This window comes from Lissotriton helveticus, chromosome 5_1 (genome assembly GCF_964261635.1).
Source record: "Lissotriton helveticus chromosome 5_1, aLisHel1.1, whole genome shotgun sequence".
Classification (NCBI taxonomy): Eukaryota; Metazoa; Chordata; class Amphibia; order Caudata; family Salamandridae; genus Lissotriton; species Lissotriton helveticus.
The window spans coordinates 560,338,176-560,364,107 of record NC_136065.1 but is presented as its reverse complement, the minus strand read 5'-3'; the positions used below and the strand labels follow the sequence as shown (position 1 = coordinate 560,364,107).

At 43.5% G+C, this 25,932-nt stretch overlaps 1 protein-coding gene across 4 annotated transcripts in view; it reads left to right on the top strand.

The window, feature by feature from the left end:
* The window catches only part of PTEN (phosphatase and tensin homolog), a 265,772-nt gene extending 242,202 nt beyond the window's left edge, over positions 1–23,570 (top strand). For all 4 annotated transcript variants that reach the window (XM_078642886.1, XM_078642887.1, XM_078642889.1 and 1 more), the window contains one exon: positions 19,810–23,570. In XM_078642886.1, coding sequence (XP_078499012.1) covers positions 19,810–19,995 — 186 coding nt within the window. In that variant the 3' untranslated portion in view covers positions 19,996–23,570. The remainder of the gene's footprint in view (positions 1–19,809) is intronic.
* The last annotated feature ends 2,362 nt before the right edge of the window (positions 23,571–25,932 follow it).

The following is a 25,932-nucleotide window of genomic DNA, read 5'->3' as shown; positions in this document are numbered from 1 at the left end:
AAACACAGACACCACATTAGCAGTACTAAGTGCCACAAAGACAGCCATTTTGCAGGCAAGTGAGAGGCAGAGGGCAGCTGTCCAGAGGGGTGGCAGCAGCAAGCAGGAGATTTAGAAAACCAGCGCCCCCTCCTACCCACAAAACCATTGGAGGAACAGTAGGAGCCTTCCTTCAGGAGCGGGAGGGGTCACTTCCGACAAGTGGATACTCCACATCATCCAAAACGGAGCCCAAAGAAAACCACCCTTACGATTCATGGAAAAAGCTTTTTTTCGCCAAGATGTGGAAGGATTGCTACAAAAGCAAACAATAGGGAAAGTACCACTGAAGGAAACCAACCAGGGAAAACTACTTAACCTATATCATGTTACCAAAATCAGTCAAATGGCTACTGCTCATGCTAGACCTACACTTCCTAAACAAATTGATAAAAGTAGAGGTTCAACATGACCAAACTACAAGAGGTTATCCCACAACACCAGTAGCGGAAATTACGTGGCAACCATAGACCTTAAAAATGCCTATTTATACATTCCAAGCAACCACAGACACAAGATGTTTCTACTCTTTGTAGTAGACAAGGTTTACATCTGATTCAGGGTACTGCCTTTCTGAATTAAATCCGCATCCTGGATATTCACAAAGTGCTTAGTGGCCATAGAGACTAGGGTTCTTCATACACAGAAAAATAATCACCCACGCCAGAACAAGAGAAGCTCATCTTGGGAGCAAAGATCCAAACAGTGCAAACTAGGCCCTTTCCATGTGAAAAGAGGGTAGTGGCAATTGCACAAAAAGCTCACTGCTACCGGAAAGGTCAGTTCTGACAGGTGGGACTGAGGGGAAGTTACAGGGAATGATTCTCCTGCACACTACTAATAACGTGTGAGGCTACACGAGACCGATCGAGGAATGGAGCCAGAAGGAATGGTCACAGGCAACGGGGAGTTTGGACGATCAAGTGGTTATCGTGCAGAGTGCAGGAGGAAATGATGTGGAACAGGACGAACTTAACAGTAGAAAAACCTTTAATGCTACCATCTCTGGCAGTAACTATCCCCACAGACGCCTCCCACATGGGATGGGGAAACGCATAATCGAGAAGTCTGGAAATCAGAAGAAGCAGTACAACACATAAACCTACTGGAGCGAAGGACGGTGTTCCTAGGCTTAAAAGCCTTTCAGAAGCAGTTATGGGGAAACTACATACACGTTCAGACGGACAATACAACAGCAATGTTCTACCTCAACAGGCAGGGTAGGAGACCAGAACCTTCACCCAAACAAAACTAGTGTAGGATATATGGAGGTGGGCCATTCAGATAACCATAACATCAATACATATACCTGGGGTAGACCACATAGAAGCGGACAAACTGAGCAGACAAGCCTCCATCTCACGCGAGTTGGAGCTGAACCAAGCAATGATCAAGTAGATGTTCCAGAGATGGGGGACACCAGAAATAGTTGTTTGCAACACAAGAAAAAAAAAATACCAGTTCTCCGAATCAGACACCCACACCGCCATCCGCTTGGGAATGCGCTGTCAATAGACTGATCAGGGAAATTTGCATATGCTTTTCACCCGATCCCACTAGTGCTGAACAAGTGAAGATCATCACGGATAGGATCCCCAGAGAAAGCGATGGCGATCCTCAGCTATGCAAGAAGACTGACTACAACAAGAAAATGCTAGGAAGGATATACAAGATGGTTCCTAAGATCTGGCCTTTTTCAAGATAGGACACCGGATACTACTGTCAGATACCTCGCACACTTGCTAGACACCAACATGTCAGTAGCGAACCCCCATGATGTTTGCCTCTACTGCCTGGAGGCTAACCAAGACTCCCAGGACTGTCGCGACTGCCGTGCCATGTCCCCCAAGGCCTTACGGGAGCGGCGGCGGAAGTTGCTGGACGTCCACCATTCATCGCATCGCCGCTCCCGGGACCGGAGACGTCGCTCCTCGGACTCCCAAGTCTTCGCCTTCGGTTTCTGGTAAGCGTTGCCATAAAAAGAAGTCTAAGAAGCGTATTCGCTCTCCAACGTGTTCCCGTCGCTCCTTGGAGGCGGACGAGGGGGACAGGGGCCTCGCTCCTGCGGCTCATCTAGAGCCGGAGAGTTCCGCGGCCTACCCACCATACCCGGGTCCGTCGGCGACTCCCGAACTGAGGCAAGAATTCCTTGCTGCTTTATACTGCCTTTACAGGCCTCTGGCTCCTGCCGGCGTGCCTTCGGGCCCCGCGGAACTGTGTCTAGATACTGCAGGCCCGGTGGCTCCGCCATTGGTTCCGCCCTGGTGCCACAGGATCCTGCGCCGCTGGCTTCGGCACCATGAGGTGCGGCGCTTCCGGCACCGGCTCCACACTGGGTGCTGTTTATCCCACCACTGCTCGGTTATCAGACCATTTTGTTCCAGCCTGGGAACCGGCGCTGGTCCAGACCAGGCTGGCGCCGTTCCCGACGCTGTTCGTTCCATCTCCGGTCCCGGCTCTGCCGCGGAGTCCAGCACCCTCCACGCCAGAGGCGGACGACGACGGGTAGGGGTCCGAGGACCCGCTAGCCGGCAATGTGACTCCGAGCTCGATTGGGTGGATGACTTGGAGGATGCATGCGACCTCGATGTCTCTTCTGACCCAGAGTTCGCCTCTCCCCCGCTTACAATGGAGGAGGGTGCCTCCTATATGGTGGTCCTCCGTCGAGCTTCTGAGGCCCTCAATCTTGACCTCCCCACGTTGGCCCTCAAGACCAACCTCCTCACCGAGGTACTCCAGCCAGCGTCTAACTCTGCAGAGCCGCTGCTTCCCTTTTAATGACGCTCTTACAGAGGTCCTCTTGGGCACTTGGTCGAGCCTGGCCACGCGGCCCCGGTGGATAAAAACGTCGCTAGACTCCACCGACCGCCGCCAGGTGACCCCGCTTTCTTGACCACTCACCCTACGCCTGAAAGCCTGGTCATTCAGGCCTCGACGTCGCAGAGTGCCTTTCCTATGGCCCCGCCGGATATGGACTCTAAAAGGCTGGGCCAGTTTAGGAAGCGGTTGTTCTCCTCAGCCAGCTTTGGGCTGCGGTCAGTGAATACCGCCTGATTGTTGGGTCGCTACTCCCACGCGGTGTGGGACGCCGTTGCTCAAGTGTTGCCTTAGTGTCCTGAGGAGGTGTAGGCTACCCTTTCTCAGGCGATTGCTGAGGGCAAAGATGTGGCTAAGTTTGCCATCCGGTGTGGGTTAGACACCGCCGACTCCTTGGGGAGGGCGATCTCTACAACCGTGGCATTGCGGCGCTATACCTGGTTGCGTTCGACCGGGTTCTCCCCCGATCTCCTGAGTTCGCTCATGGACATGTCCTTTGATGGCACCCGTATCCGAATTGAGTGCCAAAGCTATTTAACGCAGTACACGTGTCCACACAGCACAATTGAAGGAAATAGAATGAAGTGCCTAAACCATTTAGTGCAGTACATGCGTATTACACAGTAAATTTAAATGTAGCAGCGCGAAGCATGTGCAATCACCACATACAAAACTGTATGACAAATGTCTTCGCATGCAGTAAATAACATTCATTCATAAAACATAGTAAAAATGTTGTGGGGCACTTAACTTCCAGCGTAAGCAGCAAAGAAAGAGGCTCACGTAATGGTTATGGTGGTTCTTATTGGGTCATACAGGAAGTGACATATACCAAAGCATGTGTAGTGTTTTTGCATACAAAAAGTTTTGATTGGCTGCTGTGAGTGGCAATAAAATAGAAAGAGAAAGCATAATCCGAAGCCTCCGGTCCTGTAATAGAATTGCTAAACACAAGCCTAACCTACAGACCTCTAAAGGTAATTCTGGCAGCGATAGTGGCCGGTACATATGGATACATAGGACGAAGCCTCTTCACTATGCTAGTGGTCAAACGGTTTCTAGAAGGGGCAAAAGGATAGCTCTTCCATGGAGCACACCAACCCCCCCATGTGAATCTTAAACATGGTGCTTACTCAACTTATGAAGGAACCATTTGAACCACTACACGGATCAACCCTAAAGTTAATCACACTCAAGACTGCGTTTCTAATCACGGCATCGCTTCGCAGGGTGAGCGAGCCGCAAGCACTCGCCATTCCTGCAAATACACAGGGACTGGGTAGTCGTGAGGACCAAACCACGCTTCCGGAGAAAGGGGATATTTCCCTTTCCCATAAACCAAACAATCTAAATACTGAGATTTTTCAGGATCCGAAGATTCTGTCAGAAAGAGCACTACATACACTGGGTGATAATGTACCACCTGGAGAGAACAAAACCAATCTGAAAATTGAAACCTCTGTTTGTATCATTCGTAAACAATAACGACGGTAAACCAGTTATCAAGAACACCATCAAAAGGTGGATAACTCAGACAAGTCAAATGTCTCACACTAAACGCTGTCATACAGCCAGTCAATAAACCTAGAGCACACTCAACAAGAAAGAAGGGCGCTACTTTAGCTTTCCTTGCAAATATCCCGATGATTGTCATATGTATGGCAGCCGCATGGTATTAAGTCAGCACATTCACAAAACACTACTGCATCAATTACACAGTAAACAGAGAAGCGCAGGTGGGACAGAGTATGGAGGCAAAAACAAAAGGTGATGGACAGAATGCAGAACATTGTCATACATTTACCCCAGTACAGAGATCTGGGCCTAAATCCATCGTTTTTTTGCACTCCACACCACCCCAGGTCAGACATGGCCATATGCAAATCAGCCTTGACCCTGTGCCTCATGGGAACAGTCCAGCCCGAACTGCCAAGCCATGTCTTTCCTGGACCGGAATCAAGCATCCTAGGACCGGTTTCTGGCTATCAGCCGTCATCAGCCTGGATAGCTTGACTCCAGTGGTGTGGAGAGCATGGGACTCACGTCTGAGCAAACCCATCCCACTCGGGGCGACAAAGGCAAAAACAACAGGTGATGGATAGAATGCAGAACATTGTCATACATTCACCCCAGTACAGAGATCTGGGCCTAAATCCATCGTTTTTTTGCACTCCACACCACCCCAGGTCAGACATGGCCATATGCAAATCAGCCTTGACCCTGTGCCTCATGGGAACAGTCCAGCCCGAACTGCCAAGCCATGTCTTTCCTGGACCGGAATCAAGCATCCAAGGACCGGTTTCTGGCTATCAGCCGTCATCAGCCTGGATAGCTTGACTCCAGTGGTGTGGAGAACATGGGACTCACGTCTGAGCAATGGGACAGAGTATGGAAACATTTATTTGCATGCTAGACTCCTCTCCAACCTAGCCACCAGAGTGAAGAAACTGCTACAAAATCAATGCACAGCATGTGAATCCAGAAAAGATTCACGCTGTAAAACAAAACGGTTTCTTTTCCGGTAGGAGTAGTATTGCAGCTTGATGAATTTTCTAGGTGCACCTGCAACCCACCCGCCTCCCCGGGAAATTTAGTGAGGCAAAGTAAATAAAGACACAGATAAAATGCTAATTGGGAGGAAGCCTACGGCACATTAAAGTGGACAAACCATTGCGAGAAAAAAGAATCTGAAGTTGGCGAGGCCACGCACAGAGGCTTATAGGATACTTGTCTGACGTCCGGAGAAGGCTGGACTAAGCAGAAAATGTAGGAAACAGTCAACTCCCATAAAAAAAATTAAAGGAAAAAAGTCTAGAGCTAGAGGAGAGCTCCGGATCCAACCACTAGATGGCGCACGTGAATCCAGAAAACTCTTCAGGCTGCAAAACTACCCCTACCGGAAGATAACTATTTTGTTCCGATATCATCGATGATGGACTTAACAACTCTGACTGGGCAGTGAGCACAGCATCCGTACCAATAGTTTGTCTGCCACATTTCAAAATTAGCCATAGTATCACAGACAGTAGCATTTGTATTTCTGCTTTTCCCTATTAAAAACTCAAATTTTAAGAACATCTCTTACAATATCATGGCTGTCTAGTAGTTGTAGTACAAGTTGAACTGGCAGGACTCGTTTTTTGTCAGTTTTAGATATTTAGTTCTTTCTGACTTCCGAGGGCAAGCAGATTTATCCTTAGTTTGTATGGCTGTGTTGTTGAGCATTGCTCTTTATCTTGCAGCTTGGCCATCTAGTAGGCTGCAAGTTCTGAGCTGAGATTAAATTAACTGTTGATGACAGTTGCTCAACTGAATCCTAGCAAGCACGTATACCACAATTTGAGTGTGTTTAAAAACATTTATCAGCCCCACCCTGAGTCTCTTTTGTGCCCATGTACGGTTGATAATTTATGAATTACTTTACCCCTTATTCAGAGGGCAGATTGGCAGGTGTCCTCTACTTTTTCAGGTTATAGTGAAACTATTATTCCAATTTTTCAGATTACAGTGGGTTACATTATTGGCGTTATCCGAAAAAGTATTCTCCTTCTTGAATTTGTTTATATGTGCTATTTCACAGAGTTTTCTGACTTTTGGCATAGATGTATTATGAATTATTGGTGCAAAACCAAGACTTGCTTTTAGTGTTGAATGAATGGATTTATTTCTCTGGGAGGTGCAGGTTATTGTAGGGTTTAAAGAATAGTCATAGCCCTTTGTAATTACAAATCAGTCAAGGTTTGGTAAAGCCTGCTACTCACCTGTGAGGGTCTCAACGCACTGGGAGGAGGTGGGGAGCAGAAACGCCCTAGTGATGGGGCCGTTCTCATTCGAAGAGCCAGGTCTTGAGGTCCTTCCTGAACTGGGGTAGCGTGACAGATAGTCTGAGTTGGAAGGGTAGGGTGTACCGACACAGGACCTAACTCCATAGGGGCTATCCCAGCTCTGGTCCCTATGCCATTCTCATAAATCAGCCCCACTAGACATATGCCGGTCAATGAAAGACATGGAGTGGAGGTATGAGACTTGCAAAGCTCCGTTTCCAATGTTGGATGTTACCCAACAGCTGTCTCGTGTGATACCCAGCAGCTCTTGCTCAGCAATATTACAGGAGGCTAGAGCCTATTTTCAGCTCCTATTTAAATACAGTTTAGAATATTCTGAATAAACCATATGGCCTTGAGAGGACTGGCGGCATTCTTCTTCTCACTGCAGTTGTGCTGGGTTGTGCCTTGGCGATAAAATGCTTTTTGGGTGGACACTTCAGAGACTGAATCGAAATCCCCTCCAGATCCACGGACAGAGCAATGTACCTCCTTTATAATAATAATAAATAGGCACTTGTTAAGCGCACAGCTACCCCAACGGGCTGTCCCTTTGCGTCTTTTTTTTATGAGAATGGCCCCATCACTAAGGCGTTTCTGCTCCCCACCTCCTCCCAGTGCTTTGAGACCCTCACAGGTGAGTAGCTGGCTTTACCAAACCTTGACTGATTGGTAATTACAAAGGGCTATGACTATTCTTTAAACCCTAAAATAACCTGCACCTCCCAGAGAAATACATCCATTCATTCAACACTTTGCATTGGTTGTCTGCATGAGAGCTAGAGTTCTTGGTTTGAGAAGACCACTCCTTTTTTACACCCCCTGCTGTAGCCCCTCTTTCCCAAGCTTCAGCAGATCATGTCATAACCTTTTACAGGAAGTCAAGTCCCTATTAGCAAAGCGACTATCAAGAGGGTGCTGGAATTAGAAAAGGTGAGGGGTGCTAATCCTGTTTTTTCTGCTTGCCTTTTCACAAAGTCAAATTGCCCTTCCTGTCTTGGACCTAGAAGACTTGACAGTATCCTTGGACTTGTTTGATGTGTACTTTTACATACCTGTGCTACTGTTTCACAGATGCTATATAATATCCAAGCCGACATGAGCACATCCACTTGTATTGCGGCCCACCAACTCTACCTACTCAAAAAGGTGGAACCGTTCATTCCACCGTTCATTCCACCCACAGGCTTCCAAGATTGCAGTACAGTCACTAGTCTTATTAAAACTTGACTACAGGAGTGCAACCCTGGCAGGTTTACCAAAATCACGAACAACGCCACGCAAGGCAACCATCAACGCCGCAGCAAGGCCAATACCGGAAACACAATGCTTTGACCATATGACTCCATATCTCAAGACTCTTCACTGGCTCTATTTCAAAGCCAGGATCCAGCTAAAACCTGTGTGCTCTACACTAAATACTCCACTGTACCTTATACAAAAGTTCACAATCTTAGAAGGTAGCCGCTCCCTTGGGAGGGCCAAATCACAATGGCTTGGACCCCTAAAATTCAGTCCTACTCTCGACTTTCTCCGTGTTCGCCCTGAGAGTAGGGAAGTCTCCTTCACCTGAGGATCTAATGAACCGTTTGACCATAGCCTTAAGGCTGCCATTCAACAGACTCTTCCTTAAAGACCGAGATCAAGGATGACCCGAGGACCACCTGACAGCCTTGTACTAAAACACAGGATTATTGAGCTTCTCGAACGAGCCTCAGGAAAATGACATTGAGCAACAAACTATTTTTGTGTATATACTTTGTCACAGGGTTATATTTGTTCTGTAATGGGTGTGGGTTATGTGTGAAGCGCTACTATACCCTTGGTCATTTTCACCCTCTATAAAAGTTTATTAATTAAATACATTAAAACAAAACTATAGTACCTGGGGTATTCCTTCAGTGAGCCAATTTCTTATCTGACACGATTTCGTAAAGGATTCCCTTCATAGGGGCAGTCCTAGACGCAGTGGCGCTCAAAGCCTTTCCTCCCATGCAGTGAGCCCAGAACATTTAGGATATTATCCGGATATTTCAGGCTCAATCATGGGTCTTGATGAGGTCAGTCTAAGACTTCTTGGAATGCTGACCTCATGCATCCTCCTGGTTGAGTGATCGCTGGCACATGTGAGCCTAGCAGGGGAACCTGCTTTCACAATGGGCTCAACACCGGGGATGTCTATTGGACTTCTGGGTCTCAAAGGAGTCAGCCCTGGATCTTCGGTGATGGCGAATGGACACCAGTTTGTCATTCTGCAGGCAGCGCTCCCTCCCCCATCCAGAGCTCACAGTCTTGATGGATGCATAGTCTTTAGGTTGAAGGTGATCATTTGGGAGGGGTGGAAATCAGTGGCTAATGTCCAGCTGTGGAATGACTGCTCCACACTAATATCCTGCCCCTTCATGACAGCTGACTTTCTCTGAAAGCCTTTCTCTAGGCAATCAGATGGTGGATGGTGGAGGTCCTGACAGCACCAAGCAGGTCAGTGTAGGGTGTTGGATGTAGTGTATTGGAACTTGTACCAGGAGGCACTATTCCTTTGGAGATGACTAGAACAACAAGTGAGCTTCTGGTGGTTATTCACCTGGTGGGGTGCTAAATTCCAGGGCAGGCGAGCTCTGCAGAAGTCATCTGACATCACAATCCTGGTATATGTCAGGACATCTTCAAACAGTGGGGTGTGCGCTTATGTGCCACTTCTGAGAATGCCCAGTGTTGGAACCGCTGTGTGCTGGAGTTTTCACCAAGGAGGCACCTAGGTGAAACATTGTGCCTGTGGTGGAGCACAGGCCTCCTGTACATGTTTTCAGTGTTACTTTTCCTGCCTTAAGTTACACGGGGGTCAGGATAGACCATCCCCCAACTTGGCTTAATAGCCTCACACTGGGGCAAGATGGTGGATTGTTCTGACCTGTTTAACCTGAGAATTTGCCCTCCAATCCGTCTACCTCTCTGGGAGAACCTTCTGTATCAGCAGTAAGGCAGAGTCCTACACCTGAATCTCCACAATCTGTATCAGCATGCATGTAGCCTTGCCTGCGTAAGTACTGGATGCAATTCTTGGGGCTTGTCGCCCCTTGACTACCTTATCTGTTCAGTACATTGAGAGAAATGTGTGCCCTATAAGCAGAGCCACAAGTGTGATCCTCAAAGGCCAAATGATAAGATGTTCTTTTGTGTTTGGACTCCGGGTTTGCTATGTGCACAGCCAAAGTTTGTCTGCCGTCTCTGCTCTTTAATGGTTGCCTGACCATCTTTCTTTATTCAAGTATCCTGTCATGAAGCCTTTCAGTATTCCTCAATGGGACCTTAACGTAGTCCTTGCATTTCTACTGTGCGTGCCATTCACGGTCATGCACAGTATTGTATTGCAGTCCGATTGCACCACGATGCATTTTGCTTATTTCAGTCACTTCTCCGCTCCATGTCGGTGAGCTGTAAGTGGACTCTGATAAGAATAAACAGTAGTCCAGAACCTATTTCTTCCTAATCCAATTCAATCAGTACATATTTATACAATTATATGTTCATGAGCGTTCCTACTGAATCCGCTCCAAACCATACATGAACTAAGTTACTTCAAAAAATAATAAAGAATATCACCACAACAGCACATCAAGAAAGAGTACAATATTTAATTCATTGTCTCTAATCAAATAATTGATCTGCAAAATTTCTCATTGATTCAGAAGTAAAAGGTTGCCCAAACGGAGCGTGCACAAAAGAAGTGATCAAAAGTGTGTACAGTGAATAAAGAAAGAAAGGAAATTCAAGACAATTAATAGACAAATTGTTCACATTAGTATTATGTAAATACGGTCTCACAATTTTACAATTTTCCGTATCAAAACATCCTGGCCCACAAAGTAATAGTTGATAACAACTGATATCAGAATAAACTAGATACAGGCAACCATGTCTATTGTGTGCACTTTTTTGTTGCAAATGTGGGTCCACGGTGGGAATAGTATCGTCGACGTTTCGACTCGACTTATGGTCATCTGGTAAATTAGACCTGGACCGTGCGAGTCTTCCTCAGGACAAACATTAGTAAGGCAATCAAGGGTTAAAGATGACCCCAAAGGTGAATGGCCAAGCAAGGAGCCTTCCTTGGTCAGCCGAGTGGGATTCAATTCTTTCCCAAGATGAATAAATCATCCATCGGATTTTCTTCAAGAGTCCAATACTGAGGATGCTTCCTGTCAGCCGTTTCTTGGACTCGACTTTACTCACTCTGCCAACCGATCAGGAAGCTTAGATCGGTGGCTTGATTCCAAAAAACGCTCCTGTCTCACACAGATCAGGAAGCGAGCTGCCGTTGTTGCTAACTTCTAGACATCCTAGTTCCACTCAGTTCCCACAGTCTCTGTACACCACTTTCTTTCCTGACAAATTGGTTCGACTTGAAATGTAATCGAATCCTCACCATTTGGACTGACTGTACTTTTCCCTAGTCTAATGAGTTTACCTACACAAATGCATCTGCTGACCATATTCCTGCTCTGTGGATGACCCAGTCCGGCTCTCCCCAAAATCTTAGATGAAATGCTAGTAGTGGTTATCATACTAACCCACTCAAAATTCGGTTCAGTATAAGGAAACACAGGGACAACCGCAGATGGTGACCACTCATGCCCACCTAACCTTTGCATGCCAAATCCAGTGCCATAATGACCTGGCCTATGTAGATAATATTGACGTTTACAAAGACAGTATCTCTTCTTGCCAGCAAGGACCTCAGGAAGTCACACATTGTTTGATCATTGGGTTGTTCCTGCAGTTGAATTTGAGAAGTCCAAATAAAGCATTAAACTCCTGGATTAAGCAGCGTTATTGTGTAAATGGCCAGCAGGAATCTATCTTTTTCATGCAAGTTAATAATTTGTACAGGAGAAATATACTAAACTGTATCTCCTGCTATAACTTGAAGTACCGGTTACCTGTCCTGCGGCAGTTGTTCCATAGTGCAAGCAGAAAACAATCAATTGAAGGAACTTGTCTTTGTTGTCTTTTCAATTGTTTGGGTTCTTTTAAGAAGAAAGGACCTAGCATGTAGGGCTAGACCCCTTTATATCTTTGTTGCCAGTTGGCTTTGGAGGTGCAACATTGGGCACCTCTTTCACATATTGTTTAACATTTGAATGAGTCCTTTGATGGACCTACCCTGATATTTGGGTATGTTGATGATACTTAGATTTATTTGAGTCTCATGGGCTGCCTTAAATAGGTTTGTTTTGTCTGAAATCAGATAATGCGGTGAATTTGTGGGCTATAGTATATTGAAACTTTATGCTGATAAAACAGATAAAGGAATTTCTTTTAGTAATCTAATCATGCAACATTTAAAACTATGCCCTTGTAAAATGCAAAAAATAAGTACATTTGTTTTTCTTCAACATAAACACTACAAAAATAAAGATTATAAAATTCAAATGCTAAAAATACAATCTGTTTTAACCAAATCCGTGCTAAGAAATGACATACATCTTTTAATCTGAAAGACATTCATTGAGAACTTTTGAGTGTTTTTTATTAATTTCAAAACATCTCCTTCAGAAAAGTCTTATAAAAGGTCAATTTGTATTGGTAACATAAAAATGTTCAGAGGAAAATATCAATATGTGGGACATTGGACACGGTACGGTTCAATACATGGTACAATAGAATGGACAATGATTCAGGTGTGGCTCTTCTTATCTAAAACAAGCTCCTGTGTACATTTGGCTAAATGGAACCTAATTTTCCTTCATGACAGCTATACATTTTTACCCATTGCTCTGATGCAAACAACACTGTCCATATGTCCTGTCTTAGTCTTGGTCCAATGTCAAAGCGGCAGGCCAATCTGTGACTCTTCCCATTGTCTCCACTCTCTGCTAGAGAACATAAGGATGTCTCCGTCTTGCTTTCAGCCATCGGTGACATCACAACAGCTTGATGTCTTTAAAGAGGCTGTGTTGCAAGTGTTTGGCACTCTTCTAGTGTGCCTTCAGGCCCTAAGAATCCACCAAGCCCTCAAGTGTGGTTACGGCCAGAGGGCCCGCCCTCTGAACACTCTGTTCCTCCTGAACCTTTCTCTGATTCATTTGTAACTTCAGAGCCAACTTCAAATCAGGTACCGTAATTCACACCCTGTCCCATTGACATAGCCGCAGGTACTGACACCACTCGTGCTAAAGGAATGCATTGTTCCAGGAGTCCTCTCTGACCCTGAACCACGTTCATCTTGGCCCAAACTAATGTCTTGCCCCGAAACAATATTGAAGCACCCAGTGCAATTTGACTGTAACAAAATCAAGCCCTTTACCTGTGAGGCACTCCCAGTGCTTTAACAGCTTTTCAGTTCCGAGTCTGATCAGAGTTTGCTGGGGAGATATTTCCACACTTTACGAGATGTGGTTAGCTGTCTAACCTGGGATTACCGAGGAATTTCAGGCCAATTTGGCTCAAACCATCCAGGGTGGACAGGAGTCCGTCAAATATATTGTCTGTTCTGGACTGGACACTAATGACTGATTTGGAATCCGCACTAGTGTGGTGCTTCTTTGGTGACGTACAGTCTTCACTGATGAATATGCGATTTGACGGATCTTGCACTCTAGAGAAAGTTCCTTAGGCGGATTCACGCGGACAAGACCGTACCCTTAGCAATTCGCCCATTTTGTGGCTACTTCAGAGGTTTTGGGGTACTGAAAACGCCAAGGCCACTATTTTCGGAGCAGGCACCTAGTCCCATTGAGGGTCAGGGAATTGGATCAACAATGTCCTGGCCATAGGGCCAATGATCATCCCAGTCCCCTGTCATGTTGCATCAGTCTCAAAGCTGCTTACGTTTGCCCTTAGTGGCACATGTCTCCCCTGTGGAAGACTGGATAAGACATTTTCTCCAGCGGTAGCAAAATAGAACATCAGACAGGTGGGTCTTTCAGATTATTTAATATGGCTATTCACTACAGTTCCTTTCCGACCTGATGCATTTGCCGCCCACATCAAAGACTCTTTCAGAGGTCCACCAGTCTATTTTGCTCCAAGTGGTGCTGGCGGATTTGGCCAAAGGAGCCATACAGAGGGTTGTGGCCCTGGAAATATAGGGACTGGCTTTTACTCCCTCTATTGCCTCGCCAGAAGAAGGAAGAAGCCCTTTGCCCTATTATAGATTTCTGCCCTCTGAATATTCTGCCCTCTGTCCTTCCACAACAAGGCGTTCAAATTTAAGATTCTCACATTGGCCCAGGTCCTGCGTTCCCTGGATTCAGGAACCAGGTGGCTTTGGACCTGCAAGATGCCTACTCTCATGTACCAGTCCTGCAGACATTATTACTTGTGGTTCCAGGCATGCCACAAGCATTTTGAATTTGCGGTGCTCCCCTTCTTCCTCCCCAGTGCCCCTCGGGTGTTCACAACAGCGATTGCAGTGGTTTCAGCACACCTTCAGAGGTTGAGGATTCCAGTTTACCCCTACCTCAGTGACTGAGTGTTGAAAACAGCTTGTCATTGTTCTAGACCACCTACACTCTACAGGGAACCTCCTGACTTAATTGGTGTTCACCATCAACGTGCTGAAGTCCATTGTGGTGCCTACGCAAAAGGTCTTTCATCTGGCCATTCTGGCTATGGTGCTGTTTCAAGCTTTAACTCCGCCACAAGGAGTCCAATTCATTTGGGCTGTTTTTGCCTTGGTTCTGGATCTCTGTGAGAGTGGGTCTGAGGCTTCTTAGCCACCTTCATCCTGCTAGTCACCTATGCCAGGTGTCATGCAGACTAGCAGTGGAACCCAAAGTCTCAATGCGCCAAGTACCAGGAGAAACGGTCTGATTTCATCTAGATTTCGGTGGGGACTGTTAAAAACCAGCAGCGGTAGCTGCTTAACTGCAGTTGGTCCAGCAGCAGGCCTCACTTCTTGCACCACCCATAGCCAATGGTGGGAACTGGTGCATCATTGCTGGGATGGGAAGGCCATCTAAGGAGGTGGAGATCAGAGGCCTCGGGTCTTCGACAGAGACCCGTCTCCCTATCAACCTCTTAGAGTTCTGAGTCATTGGCCTGGCGCTGAATGCCTTCCTACTGTTCATTACCAGAAGGCTGGTTCGGGTTCTCATGGACAACCCCACCGCAGTGTGGTACTGCTAGAAACAGGGCACGATGGGGTCCAGAGTCCGGAGGGTCTTGGCATTTCGCTGGTCGTGAGCCACCTGGCGAGATCTTTGAACTCCTGGGTGGAGGAACTAACCTGGCAGCATCTAACGGATCATGAATGGAGATTACATCCTGAGGTGGCACAGGGCATCTTTCAGCAATGGACAGTATCCTTGCTATATCTTTTCGTTGCAGCTGAAAACATGGTGCCAAAACATTTGCGCACTGTAGTTTCCAAGAAGGCCATCTCTCCAAGACACATTCTGGGCAGAGTAGAGCATCGGACTTCCATAAATCTTTCATCCGCTGCCTCCTCTGCCCAAAGTTCAGGAGATGATCAGGAAGGCTATACATAGAAAGGGATGAGAGGAATTCCAGTCCAGCACACATTCTACCTAATGATACTTGTCATTCCATAGACCAAGTCCAATTAGCAAATTCTGCTAATAGGACCTGCTAAGGTCATCAAAGTTGTCCTATATAGGAAGCACAAGCAAGAAGAAAAGTATCTCTGACAAAGATCCCCGAGGGGCCTGTCGGGTATTGCAGCGTCAGCCCAGTGATGAAACATGCCACTTCAGTGTGCGAGGGCTTGTGCTTTCACATAATTCCTCGACTTCTGCATTTTTCTTTGGGAAATCTTCATTGCCAAGAATGAGAATAAATACGGTCAACCTAAAGATGAACTAGAAGAGTGTGTAATTCTCTCATGAAAACGCTGCTGACGTCTAGTAATTGCATGGTGGCTAGGAACACTATTATCATGATATGCCTGCTGGCCCGGTTGAAGCCATTGGAATTAAAGTAGCCCAGAACAAGCTCATTGACTCGCCCTTTGAGCAGAATGATGTTGATTCCCCCAATAGACAAGGTGCTGCAGATATACGAGACTGTTAGGGCAGTTGCCAAATGTCTATTAAGCATCCAAGCAGTACCAAGGACACATGCCCTTTTTTCAGTTGGCCATTTTTACCTTTTCAGTCTTTCAAAGTAAGAGCAACTTTTCACTCCAAGCTTACAACCAATGCATCTTCTTAATCAATTAGAAGTCCAAGAGTAGTTACCTCCGAGAGAAACCCAAGCCAGTATGTCCCATAGGCTGCACCAGAGGCCAAATAGTCCCAATAATTATCATATTCAGACACCTTCCTACCATTCCAGAATGAAATTTGCTTCGGTTATGATAGGAGTTTCTACATTTTATCATAGACGATAAGCATTGTCTAATGTTGGATAGAGTTCTTTAGCCTCTTGATGGCCGCCTTACTAACTAAAGAATTACATCGGCAGGTATCACTCTTATCTCCTGCAGCATAGGTCCAATGTGGCCCTTACCTAGCCAACCGCTAGTTTAAGGTTTTTCTCTAGAGAGCCGAGTGCATGCATTCCCTTTTATAGAAAGAGTCTCATTGTGATACCTTCCTTTCTATAGAAAGAGTCTCATTGTGATATTTTCTTACGGTGCAACGTCATGACTATGTAATTGTTCAAGATGCTTTTTGGACTTCAAGCTTCATGCATAGAAGTAGTTGCCCTTGCCAGGCTGCATATGAGATCTCTCAAGCTTAACAGGAGCAGTGAATCAGTTGCTCAGTTCAAGAATCTCCCGATCCTTTCATCTGACGTCTGAAGTGGTAGCTCCATATTTAAATATATGAAGGTGAGCCACTTTAACTTGCCCTACTCACTAACATGATTCGCATAAATTTTAATGAAAGAGCCCTTACCTTCTTTACAGCCTTTTCCCAGTGATCCGGTCCAAGGCAGTGATTGTGTGTAATAAACGCAGCAGTTTCCTCTTTTATGTACAGAAACCGATGACTGCTCTCAGCATCAACATGGGATTGCCAGCCATTTCCCAGCACATCCTTCTAGTCTCTCATGGAAGAGTGGTGTTCAACCAGAGAACAACCTAGACTGATATCACAAACACCACAAATGGAAACCACTGTCCTAACCTCCAGTATTTGAGGCTTGGGAGCTCCAAGATACATAGGTCTTAAACCAAAACTGCCAGTTTTATGTCTTGAATGGGTAAGGATTCCAGATCCTCGGGGTTGAATTTGTTGAACAGTTCGGGGCGACTTGTTTTTGTATGTCTTCCACTACCTCCCCATCCTCGGCCCATCCTCACTTCTTTGTCTCCGAGAGTCCTCCAGAGTGGCAGACACTCCATGCACCCTAGCCCTGAGCAGGTTCTCAGATTTTTTATTTTTTTTATTTTCATTTTGGTGACCAGTAGGGGTGGGAATGAGGTTCTGTGTAAACGGCCTCATACTGTAAATTCTACTATCCTTGACAGTACCTCTTAATGAAGAATTAATTTCCTTTCCATTGATATACTTGGCAGAGCTTTTGGTGCTTTTTTGCTTGACCACTAAACTGTGGTTTTTGGAGGCATATAACTGTGTCTGTCAGTTGTACCAACTCTTGCAAATGTGCAGTATTTTTCCATCATCAGTTTATTGGTGGTTTCCCTTGTATGCTAACTTTATCTTCTAGTTAAGCCCTATTCATTTTTGTACAGCAACCTGTTAATCTCTCTTTCCCGGGAAGCCTTTTTATTATTTCGGCTTGTTTTTCACATTAAGATATTATATAACACAATATCGAGCAAAGCATGGACTGTTTTTCAGCAGTAAACAATAGAGATTTTTTTCATTTATGAAACCAATCAAAATGATGCGTTCTCTGGGGTTATTCACACCGTCGCCTCCACTGTCACAGGAGTCCTATTTGTGACCCCCATGGTGCAAGAACTTAGTTATTGTGCCAGTACGAATTAGAAATACACTTGGACTGCAACCCATGCGCAACCCACTGAGCAATACTGTGTAGGGAGTGTTTCTGGTATAAAAAGTCCCTCAAGATGAGCTCGGGGACACAGTGGGACTCCAAATCACCTTTCGTTGATTAATAACACAATCAAAAACAGCTCTTAATAAAAGACGTGGTTTTTAAAAAATATATATTTTTATGGGTATTTTATAATACAATATATGGCACAAATAACATAAAAGAACAGTTTGCGGACATGTTCGACTGGGTTTTTCACTTCGTTGCTGATTGATGAACGGTTGCCCCACAGTTTATAAACATTTAACACACAGACAACAATTTCTGTTCAGTACTCTTAGCCAGTGTTTCTAAACATAACCTAGAACATGCAGATGTTAGCGCGGGTATTGCAGGAGACCCTCCTAGTGCTCCGTTGGATCTGACTTTGCTTTGTTTTGCCCTTCCTTCTATCATGGGGGTTCGTATGGGTCAAGAAACTTGTCTAGAGTTGGCCACATCTCTCCATTGGGATTCTTCCATGGGGTGTATCTAAGTGCTGTATTGTCTACACCTCTGAGGAATGTTACCCAGGCCATTCTAAACAACACCAGCCCTATGACTCTCCTCACTGCAAACAAACAAGCACTGTTGAACAACTCCATACTTAAAAACATAAAAGACGTGTTTTAAAACGTTTACACGTAATATGGAAAGCTAGGCAGCGGAACATGTCGGGGACAAAAGAACGACCCCAACCATTGAGTTCTTTAATCTTAACACTCATTCTATTTCTAGGCGCTATGCTATCTGTAGTTAAGGTAAATAGCAAGCCTATTCTCGAGTTTCAAAGATGGTTCACACAGCATTCCTCTGTTTTTGTTTTGGAACAGCAAGTTGACTATTTTCTTTCCCAGCTTGTATGAGGCTGGAACATGAAAAGAAACCGACTGAAGGCCACTACTCCCCGCTTTCACCTCAGATTAGGGCAGCTGCTGCAATCTGGCCTGACCTCTGCCTCGATATACACGATTCAAAGTTTCGCTGGTATAGAGTTCTTTACCTGGGGTATTTATAGGATCTGATTATGTACAATCTTATCTTGGTTAGTTGAAAATAAGTAGACTAACAGACTCTAAATCGGCAATACGGCAAACCATCGTGGTGGCAAATCAGTCACCTCGATTATCAAATTGATAGGATATATTTACAGTTTATAAGCAGTCCCAATTCTGAAAAGCAGGGGCATATAGTGTGGACATTTCTTGAATTTCTACACATGTCTAAAACGTCACAATATCTATGGAAGGAATAGTCTGAAAAGGCAAATAATAGAAATAGAGTCTGGAAGAACAAAATGAATAGAAATGGAAAACGGGAACTGTCAATGTTTACGAAAAACTGTGGCCTCCATTTTTTGTGTGTGCCGTGATGGGCCAATTTGATCCATTGGACTATAGTGTACGCATAGTATTCATCAATGTGTGTTGCAAATTGTTACTCCAACAAATGCTGCATTCCATATAAAAGTATATGCACAACGTATTTGTTAATGTAAAATGCCATTCCTAAGTCAAAGAATCAGGATTGGTGGGATTGTATATTTTGAAGGTGCAATTGTGAAAACTACCAAAATGAACATGAATTGTATGTGTTTCTGGGTGGCCTACCATGCAAAGGTAGGTGGACACCTGCAACCTTGGTTATATGTGACCAGTGCAAGTAGATTCTCAACCTGGAAATACACGTAGATTTGCTCTAGGCAGAAGTAGGAATGTGTTTCCGGGGTCTGGCACTAACCAGATATTCATTGGAAGTAAAGGCATATTTTGATTTGCTACAGGAAAAATTAAATGTACCCATGGACAATAGTCTTTCACAAAGATTTTCAGAATACTGGTGCAGGCAGAATTTACCACCATTCAGACAGTCTGCTTGGTGGTAAATTCTGCATTGAATTAATCCAGGGAATTGTGGCATGAATTTTCTGACGTGCACATTGTATCCTTTTTCCAGTTTCCCTGAAATGTGCTGCAAGTTTAGTAGTAATTCCATGTGAACAAATGTGACTTTTCAGCGATGGACTTTGAATTGACAAGAGTGTGCTTACTCATTCATATTGTATTTCATCTTTGCCACAAGACCTTTTCTTCTTAGTGTAACTTGCTCGTTTACTGAGACAGAAATATTCTAATCCGCTTTCTATGTTTCTTCTTAGGTAAAGTTGTATTTCACCAAAACAGTAGAAGAGCCATCAAATTCTGAGGCCAGCAGTTCAACTTCAGTAACGCCTGATGTTAGTGACAATGAACCAGATCATTATAGGTACTCAGACACCACTGACTCTGATCCGGAAAATGAACCTTTTGATGAAGATCGGCATACGCAGATAACAAAAGTCTGAGTACTGTTTTTTATCTGGGGAAAAAAAACCACAAAGGAAAGATAAACTTGAATAAACTGAAAAAAAGCAAGAACCTTTTTTAAATGGCAGTGTGACATCGTGTCAGATTACCAGTTATAGGAACAATTATTTTCCTGACCAATCTTGTTTTGCCCTTACATCCAGTGGGTTTTGGCACTGTTGTCCAGTTTAACAAAAAGGTTGCCTAGCTGTTATGTGCATACCTTAAACATTTTGGTTTCAAGAGGACATTTAAATCTCAATTAGGAAATAACAAAGATGGCACTTTCCCATTCTATTCCAGTTTTATTAAAGTGGAGACCGATAAGATGTGTAGACGTAGGAAATGTTCCTTTTGTGTTCTGTCACCAACTGAAGTTGCTTTAGCGCTTGTACAGGTTCATGTCCTGCCCCTTCACACTTACGTGGCAACGGATACGTCTGCAGTTGGCTGAGACGTTTGCAAAGGTGTTTCTTAAATGCTACTGCATGTATTTCAGACAGTGAATGGAAAGAAATGCTCAAAAGGAAGAGTTACTCTGGATAAAGTACCGTCTCCAGCTACTTTCGTGCACCTTTCCTTAGCATGCACAGTTGTTAAACCTGGACATTTGAAGAATTGGCCGCTGTCGCTGCTTGTTGTTTGTGCATTTTATTTTTTTAAGCATTATGGTGCTAGAAAAGGCAGCTAGAAGGAGCGATTCTGTAAAGGGGTACAAGAAAGAACTTTCCACAGCATTGTAAGATCTACGAATGAAGGGATTCAAAATTAATTACAGGGGTCATGAATAACAGACAATGACTTAACCATATACATGTGGAGGCTGTCGGTCCAAAAATGAGTGAAACAGTTGTTATAAAGAAGGAACAATATTTACAATGACAAATTAACTGATAATTTTCTCAGTTGTATTGACTGCTTAATCTCCTGTGTAGTCCAGGCCAGTGCTGAGATTCGGATGCTGTTGTTGCATATACATCATTCAATACTTTACAGTTATTTTATCTTTTCCATTCGTTTGCCTGCTCTGAATGCTTCATGTGCTGCCTGCACGCTTTCTTCCTCGTTTAATGTAAAGATAATCTATAACGGTGCACAGGAAATTTTCAATTTGAGATTCTAACAGTAAGTTTTGGGTTTTTTAAGATTAGTGATGCATTTATTCAATCAAAAGGCTGTCCGCAGTTCCACCCTTTTGACCTTACACATTCTATTACAATGAGTTTTGCAGTTTTGCACACTTTTTTTTTAATGTCGTTAACTGTTAGGGAATTTTACTTGAAGAATGTTTAGTACCTGCAATGTAATTTTTTTACATTATACATGGTATAAAGAAAGCCAGTGTTGTAATAAATTCTCAACACTGCACATATATAAAGATTTGTATACACTCAAATAGATTGTGTCCCCAAGTATTCTTTATCTTATGTTTGCTATTAAAAGAATAGAATTCTACAGTGGCAGTGTTGTATTGTTTGTTCATGTGGAAACTGCTAGGCCTCTGATGGAAACTTCACGTTTAGATATCCTAATAAGGTCGTGGCCAGATGGCGTAACCGTGTACAACTATTGTTGTACTCCATACTAGACGAGTGTCAACATTTACTTCCTTGCTTTTAAATTCATTTCAAAATAACCTCATTTTATCTTTAAGACTCTTTGAATTTATTTCCTTAATCTTCATCTCTTTGGTGTGAAGTTCCTCAACTTGTTGGTGCTGACTCTTTCTTGACAATGCTCTAATTCAGTAATAAGCTGACCCCTCATAGTACAGCATTAATGAAGAGTAAGAATTTTGTTTAGTTGGAGTAGAAAGGCAAGCAGGGTAATAATCCTAACATGTTAAATGTGCCTTGCTCGTTCAACAGAATTCATTAAATTCCAGACCTATTTGTGTAAACCGTTCCACTTTCTTATTTGTACATTTAAACGTGTTTTACGGTATTTGCATTTACGCAGTACCTGTGCATCTCTGAGTTTGGGCTTATTTGTGTTACTGAATAATTGACAGGATATGTTCTTCAAGTGTGGCACCTTTTTTCTGTCTTCTCACTTTATTAGTTGCCACCTTGTGAATTGTAAAATTGAGTCAATGTTAAGGTCTTTACATTTAAGGAATGCCTGGTCAGCTGTCTGGATGTAGTCATAATTGTGAAATCGTTCAGCAGAATATGCTTTTAAAATGTGGCACTTTTAAAAATAATTTTTCCTTTCACGTGAATGGTTGATATTTCTCCTTGTTTTCTTCCAAATAGGTTAATACTATCTGTGTTTTTTTTTTTTATCAGATGAAAATGTTCATACTTTCTGAAGCTTTGACATTGGCACTGTTTACAGTATGTCCGATATTTTGAGCTCATGATATTATTGAAACTTGCTTTTTATAGTTCTAGTAGGCAAAACCGATAGCCGGTCTTAGTCACGTTATGGGCATTTGCACTGTTTTTTTCTCCTTTGAATGTGAAGGTCTGATTGAGGGATTTAATTTTGAATGTTTTTGGGAAGGCTAGCCTGCAGTTTATGGTGTAGTCATTGAAATGGAAACATGGCATTTTTCTTGTGTGCATATATAGGTGTATGTAGGGTATATATCTCTATATATACACACATTTATATGTATATGACATCCTATATATGTTATCATCCCCGTGAATTTCGACAAGAATTACTACGACTGAAAATATTTCCAAGCTTTATTGAACTTTATAATGATAATCATAATTAGTTTGAGATATGTTCTTTAACATCAGTTTCTGGACTATATGCTTCTAAAATCTTTAGATATGCAGCAACGTACATGTCTGAGTTTAAATAATGCCATCACTTTTAAAGCTCATCGACGACTCCTATTACTAGACATCTATATCCCTACATGAAATATAGTTGCCACAGTACTTAAAGGGCAGTTGTATTAATGGCATAAACATGATCTTCTGTGGCACTAGTTTTGAACTTACAGTACGTGGATTTCACAGGCAATATCGAGTGTTTCAGCTTTAAAACAAAAAGGGTGGCAGTGTGCAAGTCCCATGTCTAGTTCTAGCAAATTGTGCAATATGTAAACGATGCCTGTGGTTGCCACAAAGTGCCTCGTTTTCCTTAAAATACTGTTAAATAATGTGTCATGCATGCTGATGAAGGGGTGGAACCGTGCACTAAAAAGGGGCTTTGGGCTGCAGTGTTTGGCAGACACACATTTTCTGTCAGTCCAAATGTTTAATCTTTTTCATATGGTTTATGTATGTGTATATATATGTGTATATGTGTGCATATATATATACTTACATATACATGTGTATATATACATGCCTGTATGTAGATATGTATGTATATACACAATTTAATCTGTCGAACAGCCTTATTCTGATTCAGCCTCTTAAGATACAGTTGTGCTGTGCAGCAGTGACTCTGTGTGTAAAGCTATGCACTGAGAATACAATGAAAACAACTAAATGACTTGTACAGGATAATGCCTCATACAAATCAGATGTCCATTTGTTATTGTATGTGTGTGTTAACCCTTTCTTAGTGTTATAAACTCCACTTAAAACTGATTAAAGTCTCATTCTTGTCACTGTGTTGTGTATTATTAAAATGTGTACAGTTGGTTATTCTTATGATAATGCCTTTAAGAAGGATTACTAGGTTTTATTTGTCTTAACTCTTAACACATTTACTCCAATGGTCAGTTTTCCTTTTCTAATGACATTTTAATTTGCTTTGGCTAGCAAAGACTCAACATCACACTTTCAATAGACGAGACTCACCAGTACTGCATTACAGTCTCCACAGTTAGGTGCCATTTTTTCTTCAGTATCAGTTGTTTTTTCGGACTCCTGCTTGTAACCCACTCCCATGCATGGAGCGGGGGGAAAAACAACAGCCTTAAGTCTGTCATTAAGAAGGAGACAAGTTTGAAAAACGGCAGACCGAAACTGAATCTGCGCTTTCAAAAATTGTATATAGACTTTACAATTGTATTGTGTTGTCAATCTAGGTTCATTTTGTGTGTTTCTCACTACCGCATATTTAACCATTCATGTTTTATAAGTATAATACAGTGTGGCCCATTTTAAACTTTCAAACAGTATTCTTCCTGCAGATTCCTCTCCCATTAATCTCTCACTGGGGCCAGACTGGATCTGGAAATTTTTCAGTATCTCTTCTGCGCTGTTAGGAAAGCACCATGTCTTACAGTCCACTCTGACCCCTCTTTGGGTGTGACAAGACAACTAAGAGCCATATATGGCGCTCAGACATTGGTTCCTTTCTTCCTGTGCCATTTCTTGTGGATGGATTCTTTGTGTTTTTCTCTGAGGTTTTCTTCAGATTTTTATGTTTTGCAGTGCTATTGATCCTACAGCTGCTGCCATTGTTAATCTGTGTGTCTTCCTGTTAAGCTTGCGCCACCATGGAGTCTCGTTAGCTCACACATCTGTCTTTCCTGGCTCTGGTGGGAGGTAGGTATTCTCCAATAGGACTGATCATTACCTTCATCTTCCCCAGTGCTTAATTTGAGCCTGTGGTTTCCGGTGCTCAGGACCGGCACTTAAATTGTCTACACTGGCCTCTTAAGATAGTCTGCCATAAGGTGGCCCAGTTTGTCTAATTTAGAGATGAGCACAACAACTGTTATTTATTAGTTTAATATACATTAAAAATGACTAAACTGCCGCACAAGCCATTCTTATTGCTTTTGGGGCCTGAAATAGCTGAACTGTCAATTTGGCAGTAGTGCGACGGTTAGTGGTTATGTTGATACTGTCAGTGGCAGCGTTGGCAGAGGCAATGGGTGGTGCAAGCTGCAGTGTCCTCCTGACGAGGGCCCTGGCACTTACTTTGTTACAAATTAAGCACAGATCTTCCCCGCCGGATTGGTAGTATGGAAGCTTTTTGATGGGAAAGAAAATTCTCTCTTCGGGTGCTAAGGCTTTATGCTCTTGTTATGCTACCTGTCTTTTGTTCTTCAACACTGATGTTTGGTGTATGGCACAGAAGGTAGTCCTGCTGCTTTCAGATCATGTTAGTAGTTGCTGAGGTGGTTCATTGCGGGTTTGGCACTGCTGAACAGCTTCTTAGTTCAGGCATCAACAAAAAGGACGCAGTTTACTATGGATGCACACTTATGTGGGTGTTTGTGTTTCTGCTTTATATTTACAAAAAGCGCTCTACGCGAAATTGTGCTTTAGCTTTAAATATCGTGGCAGCACCTCTCTAGTGCGGCTGCTTTAGTTTTACAAAAAGCACATGCTGCGATGTCGCGCTTGAACTTTAAATATTATGTTTTTTTTTTTTTTTTTTAGAGTGCTCTACTCTACGCTTCAGCTTTAACATGGCAGCCGCACACCTTATTTTTGTACTGCTCCACTCACCTAACTCCGGTTTTAAAACATTATTATTTATTTTTCTACAGCGGCCATGCCATGCTTCCATTTAGCAAAACAATAGCATATTATATTGTCAGCAGCAGCCTATCCCTTTAACATGCGTGCTCTTCTTCCGGCCCCTCCTTCAATTCGCCAGTGCCTGCGCCTTTAAATCTTAAATTACGTTGTGCTGCAAACACTGCCCACAGCACATTCTGCATTAGCTCCGTACAGCCTGCAACAGTGAAAGTTTGAAGAAAAAGGTGTGAATGGGAGAACAGCAGTGTCAAAGACACTCGTTTAAGCACTTTCAATTCTAATTTTTCCAGAAAACATCATTTAATAATTTCATACAGCTACTATGCTTTCATTGTATGGCGTGGCTGCATGCATTGACAAAACCCAATTACTGGTCATGCGGCACAATGTTAAAAGTATGTGAGCTTGGTGTACATATTTTAAGCCATACCCTTTAATCGCCTAGACCACGTCTCTTTCAAAGGATTCCATTTGGAGCCCAACCCATCTTTTCTCGTCGCACTTAAAAGCACTGCTCTCCGAAGCCCTTTC